Genomic DNA, 18,707 nt, shown 5'->3' with positions numbered 1-18,707 from the left:
TGGTCAACTTGGTCTTGCACCTTCTGGTTTTTGTGCGCTATACAATCTTACGTCTCTTGACGTGGAAGTACAAATATAATTATTTCATTCATGCTTTTATAAGATATTCTTAGATGTTACAAATTCATAGTGTGCCCGAATTTATTTTTAAATGATCACGAATCCACGTTTATTTTAATATTACTAGTTGTAAGTTGTAACTTCTGCGTTGAATTTATATTTACAAGTTTTTCGACGAGTTTCTAAACACATACTCAGTTTACTTATTATGCTTACTAAGTCTTCAGTGACTCGTGTTTCACTTTGCACCGTATGTGCCAGGAATTTGTCCATTCATTTCTTCGACTTTTTTTTAGCTAAATTACTATCATATACTGGCACTAACTACTTGTATTTGGGAATTCTCGAGTCTAAAAACTTGAGCACTAGTAGCGGTTAGACTTAGAGTGATGTAAACTGAATTATCGAATAAATACCAAGGCACATCCATAATTCCATATTGGGTAGCAGATGTTAGGGCACAAAATTTGATATGACCAAGAAAGTTGATATGACCTTCCACCCTTGTGAGCATTAACCACGCATAGTTTGCTCTGATGGCATTACGTGCAAGTGGTTTTGCAGCCAGAGTAACCTTCAGGCTTCAGCACTCAAATCATTAAGCGATGGAAACTTGCAGAAGTTCTTTGGCAATCTTAATGCATTCTGTCATGGGGCAATTTGTCTTGATTGCATTTGTGGATATGTGAGACCTGCTAGCAGCATAACCCTTCTGCAATAAGCCAACATAGAAAGCTGGTAAAATGTTCGGTTTCTAAAGCTTTATCTGGAGTCAACATGAACCATCCACGATCCCATTATCTCATCTAACCAGCCTCAGTAATCAAACTGACAATGATGACATGATATAGAACAAAAGACATCTTTCTTTGGTTTTCAGTTTAAGTAACTAAGTAAAATTTTGAGTCATTTACCTAAAGAGCTGTTGTTCCATGTGAGCAACTAAATGTACCATAAATGATTTCATGGCTTAACATAGTAGTTTCTTTTGTTGAATTTGAATTAATATATGTTAACAATATACACTTTTGTAACTTGTTTTCGTTGTTTCAGTTTATTAAATAAGTATCTTATTAAATAAGTAGTTTCCACATTTTAAGAGTAATATTAGTTTGTTAAATCTTAACTTCGTAATTAGTTTATGTTTTATTTGAATAATTATAAATATATTGTTGTTATTAAATAAAGATTAAAAAAAAAAATTTCATTCATTCCCTTCGTAATTTTACGCATTTTTACTTATCTTTTTTTTTTATTTTTGTGTCATAAAAACCAACAATATATGACATACAATTCAAAGATGATGTTGACATCATTAATCAATGCAATGATCAATAATCCTTTAATGCAATTTTGGAATAGATGCAAGTTAGATTTGTTTTTAACATAACAAAGATCACTATCCACAGGAGAAATATATATCAATAAAGAACACAATCATAACTTGATTCTTTTACCATATAAAAGATTGTTTATACAGTACCTGGTGCATGGCGCTCATCAAGGTCTTTAGAGGTGGAGAATTAATTTTTGCACGGCTTGCCATCTGGATAAATACACAAAAAACCACCATTAACCATTCTTCTTACCAGGGTTGGTAACATTATTTTACATGCAACAAAGATATCATTTCAACAAGACGCACCTCATCCAACTTGATGTACCCAGATGGCAACTTGGGGTCACTTTCATCCACCATCAATTTTATAAGCTTTTCAAGACTATCTTTACCATCACAGCCTATCCAGCCCCACTGCTTGGCCAGATTTAACATGTCCATAAGATAGGGAGCATCATGCAGAGGTCCTGTCCAAAGTGGTCCTGACACCACAAGGGAGTTTGAAACCTGAAAAAGAGATGAAATAGAAAGTAATTTATGCATTCATAGGAAGTTTCTGAAATTTGAACTACGCGCCACACAAATAATATATCGACTTTGTAAGTTTTTACAAAAAATTACAGAATTCAATGCAATTTAATATATACTATTAAATGCTACAATTTCCAATATAAACTTTCTGTAGAGTATAAACAACCTTTTATCCTGTGCAACAAAGCTTAGAAAAATGGATCTTATTCCTGTTCCATATATCTTTTGTTAAAACAATTGACAGAAATGGCAAATACAAAACATTCGTGAATAATATCAATCCAACAGGGCGGTTTTTTACTTCAGTCGTATTATAGCTTACAATTACCGAGTAAAAGCAATGAATATACTTGAAGCTGACTATTTCTTATGCAGTAACTGTTTAAATAGGAATTTAGGATAAAAAGAATAGAGATGCTCAAAAAACTTCGTTGACTACACAAGTCAAAACATAGCTTGCTATTTGAAAAATATGCACAAAACTCGACGAGTAAGTCTCAAACGAACCAGACCATACCTTTGGCACACTGCAGGAGCAACTCATCTGGCCAAGTTGATCCCAAGAAAATTCATGGGAATTCCCACATTGGTGGCAGTATCCAATGTAACCATAATGCCTACAGTAGTGAAAAAAAATATAAATAATATATATATATATATATATATATAAACAAAAGAGAAACAAAATAGCAATTAAACGAGAACCCAATAAAAAAATGATACATTTATTACCTACTGTCATGAATCTTCCCACGATTCAATCTGAGCAAGACTCGAAAAACAGGTCCATGAAAAGCATAGTAAGAAAACAAAGGGGTGATATGAAACCCCAACACTGAAGCCTCCCTAGCAGCCCCACCTATAAGCATTCGCAAACCAACCTCATTTGAATATGGCATGGGGCGCACATAGGCTCCATATGCAGCTAAAGAACTACGAAAAAAGTACAAAGTCAACCAACTACCAACTGGGGTCCCCAAATCCATTACAACAAAACATGCAAACCCCAGACATAACAATCCTCATATGTTTAGAAAAAAAAAAAAAAACACCATCAATTTCAGTAAAGCATCCTAGTAACCCCACATTAGAATTAGTTAATTAACGACTACAATGAAACTAAGAGTCTAACATGAAACGAAAAATTAAATCTTACTGATGAGGACGGTGGCCACCAGATGAGTATCCATCAGTTGAAGTAACATAAAGCAATCCACCTAATTTCAATGTACTAATGGCAGACCTTAAGAAAGAAGAATCACTCCCAAATGAATCAACATCAATAAAATCAAAAAAACTCTTCTTCAAATAATAATCCATCATCACACGATTAGCTTCTAAATGAGTAACCACCCATTTCCCCTCTTCTTCCCTCGAAACCCTAGACAAATTCTCCACAACTGTGCTTCCATAGTTCTCATTCCCATCGTTCGCCGCCACAAAATCTGCCTCGGCCTCCGCCAGATACCGGAGCGACCGAATTCCACACCCACACAACGCATCAAGAACACGCAAGCTTCCGTTACCCTTTTTGTGCAAGGAAGCGGCAAGCACGGCGAGATCTCTGCCGGTGGCGCTCTCTTGCCGGAAAAACGCGTTTCCTGTACTAAACTCCAAACCCCTTTCAATGTGGTAACCATTTTCGCAGGATTTAGGGAGAAAGTTAGGAACATTAGAACCAGAGCAGTTAATTGCAGTAAAGAGGTTGGGTTGAAAGTAAGAACACGATGAAGATAGTGGTTGACAAGGGTGAATGAGAGTAAACGACATACCGAAAAATACGATGGAAGGGATGTAACCGTCTTTATCTTTTAAAGTGAAGTGATCAAAATCCCGTCAAACAGTACACGTGGATCAATAAGGGACTAAAGATGCGGTTTTTTTTTTCCTTCAAAATCTAGGTGGTTTTTTTTATATTTTATTTATATTATTTTGGGATATATAAAGAACAATGATCTTGGTTTCTGACACATTAGAATGAGCAACTACCAACGTTGTGGGCCATGGCTTTGAAGGAGAAGGGGTTTCCTTAGGGCTTTGATGTGGTCACAGCGTTGGGGACGAGGATCAGAGCTTGCGACCCAACTGCATCCGAGACAAAAGCTTGAAACTTTCTGCGTTTTTGGGGGTAAACTTCTCTTTCCCTTAACTTTTGTTGTTGTGGGTGATTATTATTTGGTGCAGGACGTGATGGCTGTAATGGGGTTTCATGGGAGAAATTCTGAGACCCCAAAGTAACCTGTTTTCGAGTATTCGGTTTTCTGTAGATCATTGGTCAATGTACCTTCTCTGATCCTCATTATTTGTGGAGTTGAATTTGTTGGAGTTTTTTTAGCGTTTCCTGCTTAAAGAACGATTTTTTTACTTCTTTGGTTTGGGACTAGGGATTGGGGTGTTATTATTACTGTTATTGTTGTGTTTTTCCTCTTCTTCCTTCAAATCGAGTGCTTAATTGGAATTTGTGTGAACCTAGATATTTGTCATGTTTATGATATGCTGTAATGTCTGAAATCATGGTGAGGAAACTTCTCTCCCATCCTTGACTTGTTCTTCTTCGCAAATTGAAGAGGATATATATCAAGCCTTTTTAAATTCAATCTGGTTTTACAGTACTAAATTCCTGCACAATTACCCGATTTTAGTGTCGTGGTTTGGGGTAAGGAAATTGAGGGAGAAGCATTATATTGGATAACTGTTGGGCTGGCAATGCTCTACAGCATTAAATGTTGGGCAGGAAAGTGCCAACAGGAGAGAGAAAAAAATGCAGGGGATGATGAAAATGTGGGGTGGATGAGTTGACTAACCGGAAAAGACAAGGAACAAAAATTTATTGGGAAAAAGTTAGACTAACTCCTGTTAATGAGAAGATGGTTTGGTCATGTGTAGATCAATAGAACCATCAATGAGAATCATGGATCAAATGGATGACAACCCAATTGACAGAGGTGGAGGAAGATAGAATGAAGTGTTACAAGAAACCCTTTAAAAAGACCGAGTTAAATGTTCTTTTCTAGTTTTTTGGATTTTGATGGGGCAAAACAGCATTGCTTGATCCATGTAACTGACCTTGCCTATTGGTAGGCTTGGGGGTTGTTATTGTTATTATTTATACTAAATCCCAGATATTTATGAACTGCTTGATTTGATAGATTTGCCTGCCGGCTGGGAAGCCCTTGAAGTTAATTGGTTTAGGTTTTCTATACAACATATGCCCATAAAATTTTATAAGTTCCTTTAAGGCAGTAACTGATATCTATGAAGATAAACGGTTTGAAAATTAGGCAAGGAAGCTAAAAGCTGTCTTCAGTTAACAATTATATCATCCTAGGTAAGGCTAGCCTTAGATTAATTATTAAACAGGGTTATTAATTTTACTTTGATTGCTGATACAAAGTTGGTTTATAGATAGAGGGACTACATGAAAAACAAGGGAATGTTGAAAGTGTACAATTTATTCAGTCACTATTAGTCTTATCTTGTATTGAAAGATACCCTAGTCCTGTTCCATGTAACTTCGTTAACAAGAGAAAAATTCACAGTATTCACTTCATAATAGCATACAACAAAGGGGAAACGTCAGTTAGAAATGGTAAATAATGACTCAAACCTTTCTCTCCCCTTTCCATAAGACGTCATCTCGGCTGCTGAATTTATTCACAATCATTTTTCTTTGTTAAAATTTGTCGTTTCTCTAATTTTGAATTTTTTTCAGTAAGTAATAACGCATTTGTCATATTCTGTTTCATATTTTCCTGCATAAATATCTTTTTTTAACTGGCCAATGTGTCTATATTACATTGGAATTGCAAGCATGGTAGAAGGGTGCACTCTGATTTTATTTACCTATGAAATTTCAGATTATTCGTGGTGATATTTTAAATGCCTATATTTTCTTTGCAAAATTTTCTTTCCTTTTCTTCTCCCCCTTTCCTCACCTCTCTTTCTCTCTCTCTCTCCCTCTCGCAAATCAGGGTTATTAAATTGACAGTTCCTGGAGACATAAAGCACAAAATCATTGTGGAGGAGTATCAGTGGCCAGGAATTTGATTTTCTTCTCATTTGTATACAAAGTTGATAAATTGACCTTGGCTCATTTATTTTACCTCTAATTAGGTGTAGGTGTTCTATCTTTACTCTTTAATCCTAGGTTCACCCAAATGTAATTTGGCTAATTCTTTCTCTTTTCATGAGCATGGTCTCTTACAAAAGATCCTAGTTTTAGGGGCCTGTTTTGCATGCAGAGATTGAAAGCAATGCTGAGATATTTTGTTTGTGCTGTTGTCTAGGTTTTCTGTGTGCTGGAGGTCTGAGTTCTGATATCTGCAGCTATGGATGATAAACAAGACAATTCGTTACCATCCCCCTTGCCGAACCAATTTTTATTAATTGATGAGGAACTTTGGCAGATGGCTGAAGAGAGGGCCCAAGAGATACTATCTACAATTCAACCAAATGTGCTATCTGAGGTCAACAGAAAGGATGTGATTGATTATGTTCAGAGGCTGATTAGAGGTTACTATGGAGCAGAGGTTAGAATACATTGATCCTATCATCATATTTGTAACTTTCTATTGATGTAGGTTTTCTAAATTTGACATTTTCTTCTTTTGACCAATTTGCTTTCTTCCCTCACAATTAGTTGGGTGTTCTTCTAGCATTTGCTGCTTTTAAATGATTTGTACATATCAGATCCATTTTGATGTATGCTATGAACGTTCTTTGATTTCTGTTTAGAATAACTGGTGGAAATTTCTTTTTCTGTTTTCTCCCTATCATTCTTTCCTTTCAAGAGAAGTTAGATTTGATTATGTTAAGAAGTCATTTTACTCATTCTACTATAATATGGTTTTTCGACTATTTTGTTGACTCTTGTGTGCTTCTACCCTACCTTAGGTGTGCAGATTGACACCTTCCCCTATCAACTCCATTTTCTTCCCATTTTATATTTAGATATCTAAAAGAACCATTAAAATCATGGAATGCCTTGTAATCATTTGCACATCTTATGATCAATATAATCCTACTCCTGCAGGTTGGCTTTGACTTTCCTTGCTATGTGTTTTATTTCCTTTACACTGTGCTCTTCCTCTTACCTTGACAAGAAAACCAAACGTTTTTCCTATTTGTATGAACTGATGTTTAAGCTCACCTAGTGGAACAAGACTTGATTGTTGTTGTTGTTTTTGTAAACTGATACTTCATAGGATCACTAGCATGCCTGTACAGACTGTCCCCTACCAGCCTAAAATTGCACCCAGAATTAAAAAAACTGTGCAACATGTAGGTTTCGTCCTCCCATTTAAAAACTGCATTTCTCGTAACATGAAAATGTGTATAGTTTAAAAATTTTGAAATGCTTTAATTGAATGATAGTAATTGATTACTCCATTGAACATTGTTCACTTGAGGGATTGGACACTACTTCAAAAAATATAGAAGCCTTCAGTTCCAAATTTAAAGGGTTTTTTTAAACCTTGACTGCCACTTAAAATTTTAAAAGCTTTTTTGGTGCCAATAATAAGTTGATTTCATTTTGTTTATATCATTACTGTGGTGAAGTAAATGAACTTCTTACATTTTTGTGGACCACCTACAGGTCTTCCCATTTGGCTCTGTCCCGCTAAAAACCTATCTTCCTGATGGAGATGTTGACTTGACAGCTCTCAGTCATGAAAATGTAGAGGAGGATTTGGCACAAGCAGTATGCAGTATACTTGAAAGTGGAGAGGACCCTGAATACCAAGTAAAAGACATACAATATATACGTGCACAGGTTTAGAAACAATATTTTCCATTTAAACTATTATTATTATTATTATTATTATTATCATCAATTTATGACTTTTTGGGACATCATTTTGTCTGAAATTTTGTCTTGGAAGATTTTTCATTTTCTGTTATGACTTGTGTTTTATATAAGTTTGCCTAACTTCAGTAGGATAACTCTTGTTTCCATTTGACACTACAGTCAGAAAAATCTTAACTCTAGAACAATCTGAATAGTCACTGTTGACATTGCTATTGTTGAGTGTAAAAGGAAAATTAATAGAAGTAAACAATAGAGCTGATAACTAAATGAATGCTACTTTAATCCCTCATTGATAAGTACTCCCATGAATCTGTCTCACTCTATTATCTATAAATTAAAAATAATTGAGAGTTGTGAAAGATTGAAGCTGCTGTTGCCATTGTTATTCAATTGCCAAAATACTATTAATTATCTGGAGTTACTTAGTTTCATTTACTATTGAAAAATTTGAGATCCGTAATAGCTTCTTTAACCGAATGATTTGCCTGACTATGTGTTTCTTTTGGGCCTGAATACTAGGTTCAATTGAGGCCTTCATTTCTTCCCCCATGTCAATGTCTATTGTCTAATCATTTTTTTATCATGTTGAGGAATCTGCTTGATAGGAGCCTTGTCCTGTTACCTATACAGTTTTTCTCATTGGGCATCGAACTAACTCTGCCGTAACTATGTGAAAAAGGAGCATCTCCTCTGGCATCATTGCCTCTTTATCTTTTTATATTCAAAATTATGACTCCCTTTCTGTGTTTGTCCTGATTAGAAAGTAGTGTTTAATGTTATTTTGTCAAAGGATATCTCTCGGCTTTATCTGACCATTTTTTTTAATGTTTGGATGATGGGCTGCAGGTCCAGCTTGTGAAATGCACAGTGAAAAATATAGCAGTTGACATCTCTTTCAATCAGATGGCTGGACTCTATGCTCTACGCTTTCTTGAGCAGGTAAATCTTAATTTTTGTTAATCAATATTCACACCTGATTGATGTTCTTTGATTTCTACATACCATGTGCTTAAAATGTTCAGTTTATGTATGCTTAAACTTGGTAGTTGAGTAGACCATATATGTTGGTTGGTATGGATAAATCTAGTGTCAGAACTGTCATTTATATCAAATTTATACATTTTTATATATTTGTTCTGCTCTGTTTCAGCTTTCTTGTGGACATTTTGGGCTCATTTTCCTTTTATGTTCTTACATATTTGTACTACATGGTTTAACAAGGATTCCTGGGGTTCCTGCAGGGTCAAGACCAGTGCAAATGATCCTATAGAGAATATCATAAAATTACTTTGTGTCTCCATTCAATCAATTTGCTTTGTAGTGGCCTCAATTTTGAGTTAATTGTTTACTTAGCCGCTTTCCATTCTCATGCCCCACCCATTTTCTCAATAAATGATCGTTACCAATTCTCTCTGCTAAGTATTTCTGTTTGAAATTCACTTCTTTTGTTTTTCAGTTCATGTTCAGGCTTTGCTAATTTTAATTTTAATTTAAATAAATTCTCAGGTTGACCAACTTGTTGGGAAAAACCATATTTTCAAGCGAAGTATCATCTTAATCAAAGCGTGGTGCTATTATGAGAGTCGTATTCTTGGTGCACACCATGGACTGTTATCAACATATGCTGTGGAAACATTAGTGTTATATATTATCAATCGATTTCATTCATCAGTGCGTGGTCCTCTGGAGGTGAGTCAAGTCTTCAATCAATATTCTTAACACCCTTTCAGCATTTATATGTACATGAAGAATAAAACCATTGAATCACTACTGGTTGCAGGTGCTATACAGGTTTTTGGACTACTATGGCAGATTTGATTGGGAACATAACTATGTCACTATAGATGGTCCAAAACCCTTATCTTCCCTTCCAGAAATTGTTGGTAAGTGATGTGATGCACAAGCAATTGTATGTATCAGTGATTTGGTGGGATGATTATTTTCAATCTTCAATCATTGATAAATCCAAACTTGATTGCTTGTCAGAGACACCAGAATGTGATCGGGGTGAGTTCTTGCTCCAGAAAGAGTTCCTGAAAAGTTATAGGGATATGTGTGCTTTTTCAGCAAGGGCATCTGAGAATGCAGTCCATGAATTTCCCACTAAGTTCTTGAACATCATGGATCCTCTAAGAGATGATAACAACCTAGGCCGTAGTGTCAGCAGAGGTAATGCTGCCCACTAAAGCATCAATGGATTATAGTGAATATTTTTTATTTGTACTTCAAGAAATTTCGGTAGATCCTAGTCTTATACTCCATGGGACGTATAAGGTTTGAAGGACATCTACACGTGGTTTAAAAATATCTACAAGTTCACTACAGATATTGTTACAGATATTCATAGATGAACTCCAGTGATGACTTTAAAGTTTTATATGATGCTGAAATAATTAGAGATTGCGATGTTTCATGCCAATATTTCAAATTTGTAATGGTTACTTTTTTAAAACACATACTTCTCTTTCACTTATTTACCAACCTTTTTACTTACTACCTGCAGCCAATTTACATCGAATTAGATTTGCTCTTACCTTTGGTGCTCGAAGGCTTAGGGGCATCCTTAAACTTCCAGGAGAAAACATGGGGGCAGCACTTGAGAAGTTTTTCACAAACACTTTGGAGAGGAATGGAAAAGGACTAAGGCCAGATGTTGACATTCCTGTTCCTGTATTTGGTACTGGAAAATCTCAAGAGTTTGTCCTCCGGGGAGATTGTGAAAGTTACTATGGTGGCCTACAATATGTTCAGTTGTATCGTAATTATGCCACACCAGTCACTGCACATCAGAGTTCTCCATCGTCACCTTCTCAGGCTGATATCCTTGCACTATCGATGCAGCAAAACTGGAGTATGTTTTATCAAACGGGTACTGATGTCTATGTCCCAGGACAAACGCTCTATCATCCAAATGTTTCCCCAAGAAGTTACAGCCTTGAAGAAAGAGCAAAATCACGAGGAACAGGGACATATATACCGGACATGGTATAGTGTTTTTTGTTATTAAACTTCATCTATTTATATTGTGACAACTCACTTCATCTCCACATTGGTTGAATCTTGCAGGCTCATAATTCCTACTGGGACATGCGAGTAAGAGTGTCCAGGCCAAGGAGATTTACTTATACGAATCATTATTCACTGCACAAATCACCTCCAAGAAACCCAGAAGTGGGCGTTCATTCTGAGACAGCAGATGTGAATGGTAATTCAAAGCCTTTTGAGCTCTCAAAAGAAGATTTCCCCCTTCTTCCAAGCGTTCACAAAGCCATGTCAGAAGTCCAAGAGTCTGCTGACTCTGCTCAGTTACCTGAGATTCATTCTGTGACAGACATGGATGGTAATTCTAGGTCAGACATGGATGGTATTTCAAGGGCAAACATGGATGGTATTTCATGGGCAACCATGGATGTTAATTCAAGGCCTGTCATGGATGGTATTTCAAGGGCAGTAATGGATGGTAATTCAAGATCAGACGCACATGTTAATTCAAGGTCATTTGAGCTGTCAAATGAAGATTTCCCCCTTCTTTCAAGCACCCGCAAGACCATCCTGTCAGAATCCCAGAAGTCTGTTAAGTTAACTAAGCAGGCCAAGAATTCCTCATCGTCTCAACTGAATATTGATTTTGGAGATGTCAAGAATTCGCAATCACTGACAGAACCAACTTTGTCAACCAAGGATGAGAAAGAAGATTCTGGTGTTTCATTATCTCAAGATACAGTGCTAGTAGTTCCAAAGGTGGCAATGTTGACTGAGGAAGAATTTCTCGAGGGTAATGAGAAGATGTATTGATAGTAGTATCTAACGCATAGACCTTTTGTAGGATATCCAGAATAACATCAGCGAAGTTATAGTGTTGCTTTGTAGTTGGTGGTTGTTCAGACCATTCCAGCTTGAAGATAATAGTCAATTTTCCATTTTGGTTTTTACAGATGTACATTTTGGGAGAAACTAGAATTGGTTGCCAGTAGTAGTCTCCAACTTCATAGGAACAAGCCATTGGTAAGCATGTTAACCAATTTTGTTCTGCCTTAGTGAGAATAGCTTACCATGACCCTAGGAACAGAATCACACCTCCCTTCTAAAGTCCGAATGAACTTGTACATGATTTCTCTTTGAATGATAAAGCAAAATATATTGGATACAACGCTCTTAACATCTCATCTTTGAACCTCTATGTCATCGCAGCACAGGCAAGCTTGTAAGATGATGTGCTATGGTACTGGTTTTTTTCTGAAGAAAAAATGTGTCATGAGTTCAACAAAATTTAATCAGCACCAAATGAATGTTTCAAGGTAGTACCATTCAATCATGAATTGGGCCTACCCTATAAAGATTTCTACTTATCAAAGATCAAGTTGACATATATTACACATACAACATAAAAGCAAGCTAGACCACCATAATTTTATCTGTCTACTCTCGGTAAGTGCAAATCATAGTTCTCCCTTTCTACATCCAAAGGCAGATGCCAATCCAAAATAAGCCCACGAACTACCGGAAGGAGCTGGATGAATATCAGCAGGATAAAGCTATATGATGTGCCAACGGAATCATCATCCCAATAAAGTCATTATCCACTTGACTCCTCTCATCCCTCTTCATCTCTGTGTCTCATCACATTACTCTGTCACGTTTTTCTCTTTTCTCTCTCTCTCTCTCACTAAATCTCTTTAGGCATCTGCACTCCAAGTGATATCTACTGGTACATTTTCCTTCTATAACATGCCAAGTCCTATTGTGAATGCAGATTCAATCAGGGTAGGAAGCACATCTCCAACTTTAAGGAATTGAGGTTGCAAACAACGGCAAACGCGTTTTGTTATTTCATGTACGTGAAAAGCTTTTTAAAATGAAATTATGACAATATTTTGTATTAAATCAGTTACAAACATAAATTAAGAAAACCTGACTCATTTTTTTCAACGTGTATGGTTATGCCAGTGAATTTATTCGTCAATTTCATAACCTTTCTGTTCATATTAAATAGCGTTTCAGTTCCCTTGCTTTTTTGCAGTTAATTTTCAAAATTTAGTAACATTCTTATTTTTAATTTAAACATAATTTAGGAAAAGTCAACCTCAAAATCAGATATCATCATTATAATTGGGGAAATGTAGACTACATAAGAACTGAAAAAGGGTTCAGTCCATTCCAGTAGTCCTTTACGTTCAATATAATACTGCACTTGTACCGGGGGAAAACGATTGAAGGGTGGTGATTCAACCCTAGGCTTGTCAGGTTTAAGTATTATAATTCTAATAAATCGAGTTTCAATCGCACTGACAATCCATGAACCTTATCGTGAAAGATTTAATACAATAGAACATTGCAAACGCATTTAACCATCAACCTCTAATAAGTAATACTTTTCCTAACTAAAACTAATACTTTGAAATTTATTATTTATTATCATCTTAAGATATAAGACAAAAATAAGATTGTTAAACAACCAAATTCAATGAGCGCATAAAGCCGAACTTACTTGGAAAGACGTACCATTTTTTTTGTTGATGGGTGTGTAGAGGATAAAACTGAGTTTATAAGACTCAGGTACTTCAAAACGATAAAATTTATAATTTATCAAAGTTCCATTCTCATCAAAACCGACATTATAACAACGAAAATATAACAGTTCGAGGACTTGGGCGGACAATTAGAAGAGAACATAATTTCCCTACACAAAACTGAAGTTTAGAAAGAAAATAAATGGCAAAGGGAATCTCAGTTTGTAATTTGCATTTAAGCACGGGCCGGTGCTCCTACTCCAGCAGGACGAGGGGCTTGACCAGGCTGACCGGGCCTTGGTGCATCATCCTTCAAAAGAGAAACATAAACTCATCAAATACCAACACAAGTAAAGCAAAAAGTCATTATTTAGAATTAAAATAAAATCTACTGATCAATCATTCCTAACAACTTCACACCCACCAAATCAAATTATTATTCATGAAAATATAGATCATTCTCCTAAAGCAAACTGCAAGATTAATGACTTAAAACTTCCTCAGAGATTTTGAAGAAAAGCAATTGTTTCCTTTAAAATAACCTGTGTCGAAACATGTATTTGCTTCTATATAAACTCAAAAAAGCAACTATATTTTCTTTAACCGAAAAAATATTTTCAGAATATGAAATTTCCACGTGTTTTGGCACAATATCATGCCTATAGAAAAAGGTAGACAGCCATCCTACTCAATAGCAGGCCTTCACATTTCCATTCTCAAATGACTTTAATCTTTAATCACCCTAGACAGGAACTGATCTTTTAAAGAGTCTATAAAGCAAAATAAAATTGAAAGCGCATCACAAAAGGACAGATAAACAAGTTTCAAATGTGTGAAAATCAAGTCCTCAATTATATAGCTCAAATGCAAGAATGCAACAAAAACAATTTCTATAATCTCAGATTCCTGCATCACAGTATAGCCATCCATAAGAAATTTGAAGGGACATTATGCAACTCCACTAATTATAACCAAAAATCAAGCTCTTGCTAGTGTTCTAAATATTTATCCACATGACCAATCAAATTAACTTCGACCACACTATAATCCTATGACTAACAAATAGGGGAAAAACAACAAGGAAATAAAAAACAAGTGTTAAATAAAAGTTACCCTGCGCCTGATGAAACGCTGTGGAGGCTCACGCTTCCTCCTATCAGTGCGAGATCGAACCCTAACAACATGAGAATGGATAGCACAGGAAACACAGTACTGCATCTTCACATACAGCTTCGGAAGAGTGTATTCTACAAATAATAATTAAAAAAATCAATCAAATAACAGAAAGATATGTGATATTTTGATGAAAATAGAAGATAGAGAAGAACATTACGGTCATAGACACAGGCCTCCTGAACATCTCTCACTGCAGCCTGTTCAACAATGTTCCTCACCAAAAACCGCTTGATTGCCTTATCCTGTTCGGTTTTTTTCACAAATAACAAAGACTTAATTGATATGCGACGCAAAAATTTTGAAGGCGGAAGAAAGTGAACAACCTTAGGGCAGCATTTGCCGCAATTGGAGCATCGAATGAACTTGACGTGGCCACGGCCGTGTTTGTTGCGACCTCCATTCCTTCGCTTGAATGTCTGCGAAGAAGAAGATCGAAAACTGAGAAGAAGAAAACATGTGAACAAGAGCGAAGGAGAATGAGAACAGATCTGAAACCAACCATCGTGACGGAGCGTTCGACGGCACTCTCTAGGGTTCAAGGTTCCGCGGCTGCGAACTGAGAGAGAAAACAGAATGCCTCCTTTTAAACGTAGGTTTCTAGGTTTTTGTTTTTTAGTTTACACCCCCTAACTTCAAAAACAAATTATGAAAATTGTTGTGCGGTCAATTAAATTAATATTGAAGGTTTAAACTTTTTTCACTATATTTAGTTTTTGTTTATTAAGTGTGAGAAAACGGGTTTGATTATCTCATCAACCTGTCTAACCTACAATTTTTACAAGGTCCAAGTTCGAATGTTTTAATTTTTTTATACTTTTATTTAATTTTAAACAATATAATGTAATTTTAAATGAGAAAATCTGCCGATTAGTCATTCAAACAATTTAATTAACAAATTACTTTTTAAAAAAAATTATATCATCAACACATTAATTTTTTAAAATATTTTGTCAATGAGTTAATTATTTAAAAGTTCTCTGTTGTTAATTTTATAAAAATTTAAAATATTACTTCTTTTGATTTTTTTATAAGAAATAAAATATTAAATCACCGTATCAATAAAAGTAATTAATTCTGTTATATTTTTTATAAATATAAATTTTATTTTAAAAATATACATAATATTAAATAGTATAATTAGTAACATGTATATTTAATGATACTAATAAAAGAATATAAAAAATTTAATAATTAATGTATTTTAAATTTATTATTTATTTTTTATAATAAAAAAATATTTTATTTTATTTCTCATAAAAAGAAACAGAAAAAGTATTATAGTAATAATCATAGAATACAAAATAAAGATAAAGAAACTTTTAAAGGATTAATAAAATTATGATAACATCTTCAAATATTTTTTAAGTTATTTATGGATGATTTATTTAACTTCGGTATGATTTTATTTGTTTGATTATTTGCTTTTAAACTTGCAGAATACTTTTTTTTTTAAAAAATATTATAGAAGCTTTTATCTTTTTTGAATACTCAAATAATCATAACATTCATTAAGTATGGAGAAGATTATTCTCTTTTAAATGCATTTAGATAAAGGACTCGGTAAAATATTAATATCAAATTTATAATTTCATCATTGAATATAGACTATCATTTAAAATTGGATTGGATTTAATATTATTTTTATGGTCAAATTTGAGTTAATATTGTACTTTATTTTTAAATATATAATATAATATTGTATATTAAATTTTATTTTAACCACTCCAACCATTTTATTCAAACTCATGCTATAGAGAGACCCTTAATGTGGTGTGGTTAAACTCTTCTGAAATTTGTACTGGACTGACTGTCAGAATTATTGAATATTGGCTTGTTGTCCAAATGTTTGTCTCTGCATAAATGGGTGTTTAAATGGCTCTCTAAATGAATCATTTTGCCAAATGGGATTTATGAACTTTAGTTGAATGCTAAATTTCATGCTTTGTGATGTAAGAAATTCTGAAAATTTTAATTTGTTTTAGCACTTATATCTTCTCTGAGGCTCAATTTCTATTTTACGTAATAAGACCTTGTGATGCAAATTTTATCTCAATATGTATTTAAAGATTGGCGTGTAAAATTTATTTCTTATTACAATGATCGTCTTTAAATTAGAGATAACGAAAAAATAAACAAAAACTGCACCCACATGTACCCAATAAGTAAAACCCATTATGAGTCGAGGTTCAAAATCTTTGAACCACTCTTGTTTTAATTAAACATTTTTTTCCTTGTACCTATTTACACACAAAAAAAAAAGGTGAACATCAATTTATTTGTAAATACAAATATTCGTTACATAAAATTACCTATTTTATTTATATATTAATTCCATTATTAAACACAGATTAATTGGCATACGGTTGTTTTAACTTTATTTATAATCTCAAATTTAAATTTTACTAAAAATTACCTATAACTTAGAAAAAAAAATTACTTTTATCCTAATTTTGTTTATCTCATCCTCATTTCCCAATTCTTACGCCCAATATATATATATATATGCAGACATCTATCATTCTGTTTTTTTTTTTTTTTCTAATTATATCATAAGATTCCAATTTTATTGTGTTAGTATATTAGAAATTCAACTCATTCTTCAGTATCATTTGAAGACTTAAATCAAGACAAATCTTGATTATTTTGGTAAAAAACAGTAAGAATCAAACCTTGACATTTTTTTTATAAGGAAGCACTTACTTTAATCTTAGTAAATAATTTATCTTTTCATATAACCTTAATTTAATTTATATTTGTAATTAAATGTTTCATTTAAATAATGATAATTTATTGAAATTTGATATACAAATTTTTCAAAATGATAAATTTAATTTTATATTTAAAAGTAAATAAAAATTTTATTTATTCATCAATCTTTAAAAATATCTTCCTATTATTATTTTAAAAATATCTTCCTATTATTATTGTTAAATGGTCCTTTAATTTTAAAATTAAAAATTAATATTATCTGGTAACTTGTTCTTCTAAAATTTGAAGTCAAACTTAACATTCTAAAACTCTATCTTCTTCTTCCCAAATCTAAAATCAAATTTAAGATTCTAAACCATATCTTCACCACACCTTCATCTTTATGTCATTGTTGCCAGTGTATTAAAGGATTTTTTTTTTTTCCTTCAATCAATTTTATCTTCTCGCTAATGTCAATTTTTTTATGTACGTTTTAAATTATACTTTTCTATTTCTTAATGTTGTTAGGTCTACAATATTTATCTTAACTTTGTTTTATCGATTTAGAGGTAGAACTTTCTCTCTAAGAACTAAGAATGAAGTAGTAAATTTTGGAATAGAGAATGAGTTCCTCTGAGGCAGCAATTAAGCAACTATGAACTCTACCTTCCTTAATTTCAATGTGGTTGAGTGATAGCTTGGAAATTCAAAAATTGTGTTATTTCACATTTTGTAATTTGTAATTGACTTGCCTATTGCTACATTTGATGATTACGAGATATAGCTTAGCTAGGAGCCTCATCTAAGTTGAACCATAAAATCAAAAATATAAAATTGTTTGATAAATAAGGGGCATTGACATGTGTGTAAAATTCATTAGAAAATCAATTTGATTATTCCTAATTGAACCACCACAAGCACCTTTTTTTACTTGCACTTTAATAAATCCATCAACATTCAACTTCAACATATTCTTAAGGAGGGTTCAACCAATATTTTTTTCTCCTTTCTAGCTTTGGTGAATGGGACTATAACAACATAATGAAAAGTAATATAATTTGCACAACTTCAAATTTAAAGACAAAGGAATTTATCATTAATAAGATTATTATTGAAAATCTAATAATTTCTATTATTCCATAATCTCTATAGTCACTTCAAACAAAATATTTCAATTATTCACCTTATTAAAATTGTTCTTCATATTAAACACAAACCATTTACTCAAACCAAGGCAAAATGAAGAAAGAAACTACTACTATTACTCTTAATTAAAGAGATCTAAAATTCACTAACAAAATAGCAATCTCCAACAATATCTATAATAGATTTATAGGCACAATTACACATAGAACATAAAATTAGAGAAACATTTTTTCAACATTTTTTATCAGTGAATAACTTGTCATGGACAACTTCCCATAGAAAAATTTAATTTTTTTGTGGTCCAAGTTAATTTCAAATTAACTTAAAAAATAGACCAACAACAATAGCTTTTAAAAAAACAACTAAATCATGTGTATATTTAAGATAAATTTTTTCATCAGCTGAAGAAACAAGGTAATTGTATCAAATTCAACATTAATATTTAGAG

The 18,707-nt window shown here is 33.4% G+C and overlaps 3 protein-coding genes across 6 annotated transcripts; 1 reads left to right on the top strand and 2 right to left on the bottom strand.

Annotated features, from left to right (window-relative positions):
- Positions 1-298: 298 nt before the first annotated feature.
- On the bottom strand, positions 299-3,771 carry LOC113852669 (tRNA (guanine(26)-N(2)/guanine(27)-N(2))-dimethyltransferase). Of its 2 annotated transcripts, XM_027483004.1 has the most exons (6): positions 3,087-3,771; positions 2,663-2,863; positions 2,448-2,547; positions 1,706-1,906; positions 1,544-1,606; positions 299-772 (listed from the first exon to the last, which is right to left on the bottom strand). In XM_027483004.1, exons 1-6 carry the CDS (start codon positions 3,698-3,700, stop codon positions 659-661), a joined length of 1,293 nt encoding a protein of 430 aa, XP_027338805.1. In that variant the 5' UTR covers positions 3,701-3,771; the 3' UTR covers positions 299-658. The 2 variants fall into 2 exon arrangements, with proteins under 2 accessions (XP_027338805.1, XP_027338806.1); XM_027483005.1 differs by lacking the exon at positions 2,663-2,863.
- Positions 3,772-3,904: 133 nt separating this feature from the next.
- On the top strand, positions 3,905-11,883 carry LOC113872458. 3 transcript variants are annotated; one of them, XM_027510037.1, is made up of 10 exons: positions 3,905-4,058; positions 5,902-6,045; positions 6,217-6,459; positions 7,527-7,703; positions 8,586-8,678; positions 9,246-9,428; positions 9,520-9,622; positions 9,726-9,908; positions 10,243-10,724; positions 10,806-11,883. In XM_027510037.1, exons 3-10 carry the CDS (start codon positions 6,259-6,261, stop codon positions 11,532-11,534), a joined length of 2,151 nt encoding a protein of 716 aa, XP_027365838.1. In that variant the 5' UTR covers positions 3,905-4,058; positions 5,902-6,045; positions 6,217-6,258; the 3' UTR covers positions 11,535-11,883. The 3 variants fall into 3 exon arrangements, with proteins under 3 accessions (XP_027365838.1, XP_027365847.1, XP_027365828.1); XM_027510046.1 differs by lacking the exon at positions 5,902-6,045 and having other exon boundaries at positions 3,918-4,058; positions 7,527-7,673; positions 10,806-11,799; XM_027510027.1 differs by lacking the exon at positions 5,902-6,045 and having other exon boundaries at positions 3,918-4,058; positions 10,806-11,798.
- A 1,384-nt stretch (positions 11,884-13,267) lies between these two features.
- LOC113863595 (40S ribosomal protein S26-2) lies at positions 13,268-15,001 on the bottom strand. Its single transcript, XM_027497234.1, has 5 exons — positions 14,925-15,001; positions 14,749-14,841; positions 14,583-14,667; positions 14,363-14,496; positions 13,268-13,559 (listed from the first exon to the last, which is right to left on the bottom strand). Exons 1-5 carry the CDS (start codon positions 14,925-14,927, stop codon positions 13,485-13,487), a joined length of 390 nt encoding a protein of 129 aa, XP_027353035.1. The 5' UTR covers positions 14,928-15,001; the 3' UTR covers positions 13,268-13,484.
- Positions 15,002-18,707: the final 3,706 nt, after the last annotated feature.

Source organism: Abrus precatorius, unplaced genomic scaffold, assembly GCF_003935025.1.
Source record: "Abrus precatorius isolate BTA unplaced genomic scaffold, Abrus_2018 Scaffold10, whole genome shotgun sequence".
Taxonomy (NCBI): Eukaryota; Viridiplantae; Streptophyta; class Magnoliopsida; order Fabales; family Fabaceae; genus Abrus; species Abrus precatorius.
The sequence above is the reverse complement of the archived record's forward strand: the minus strand, read 5'-3'. Positions and strand labels throughout refer to the sequence as shown.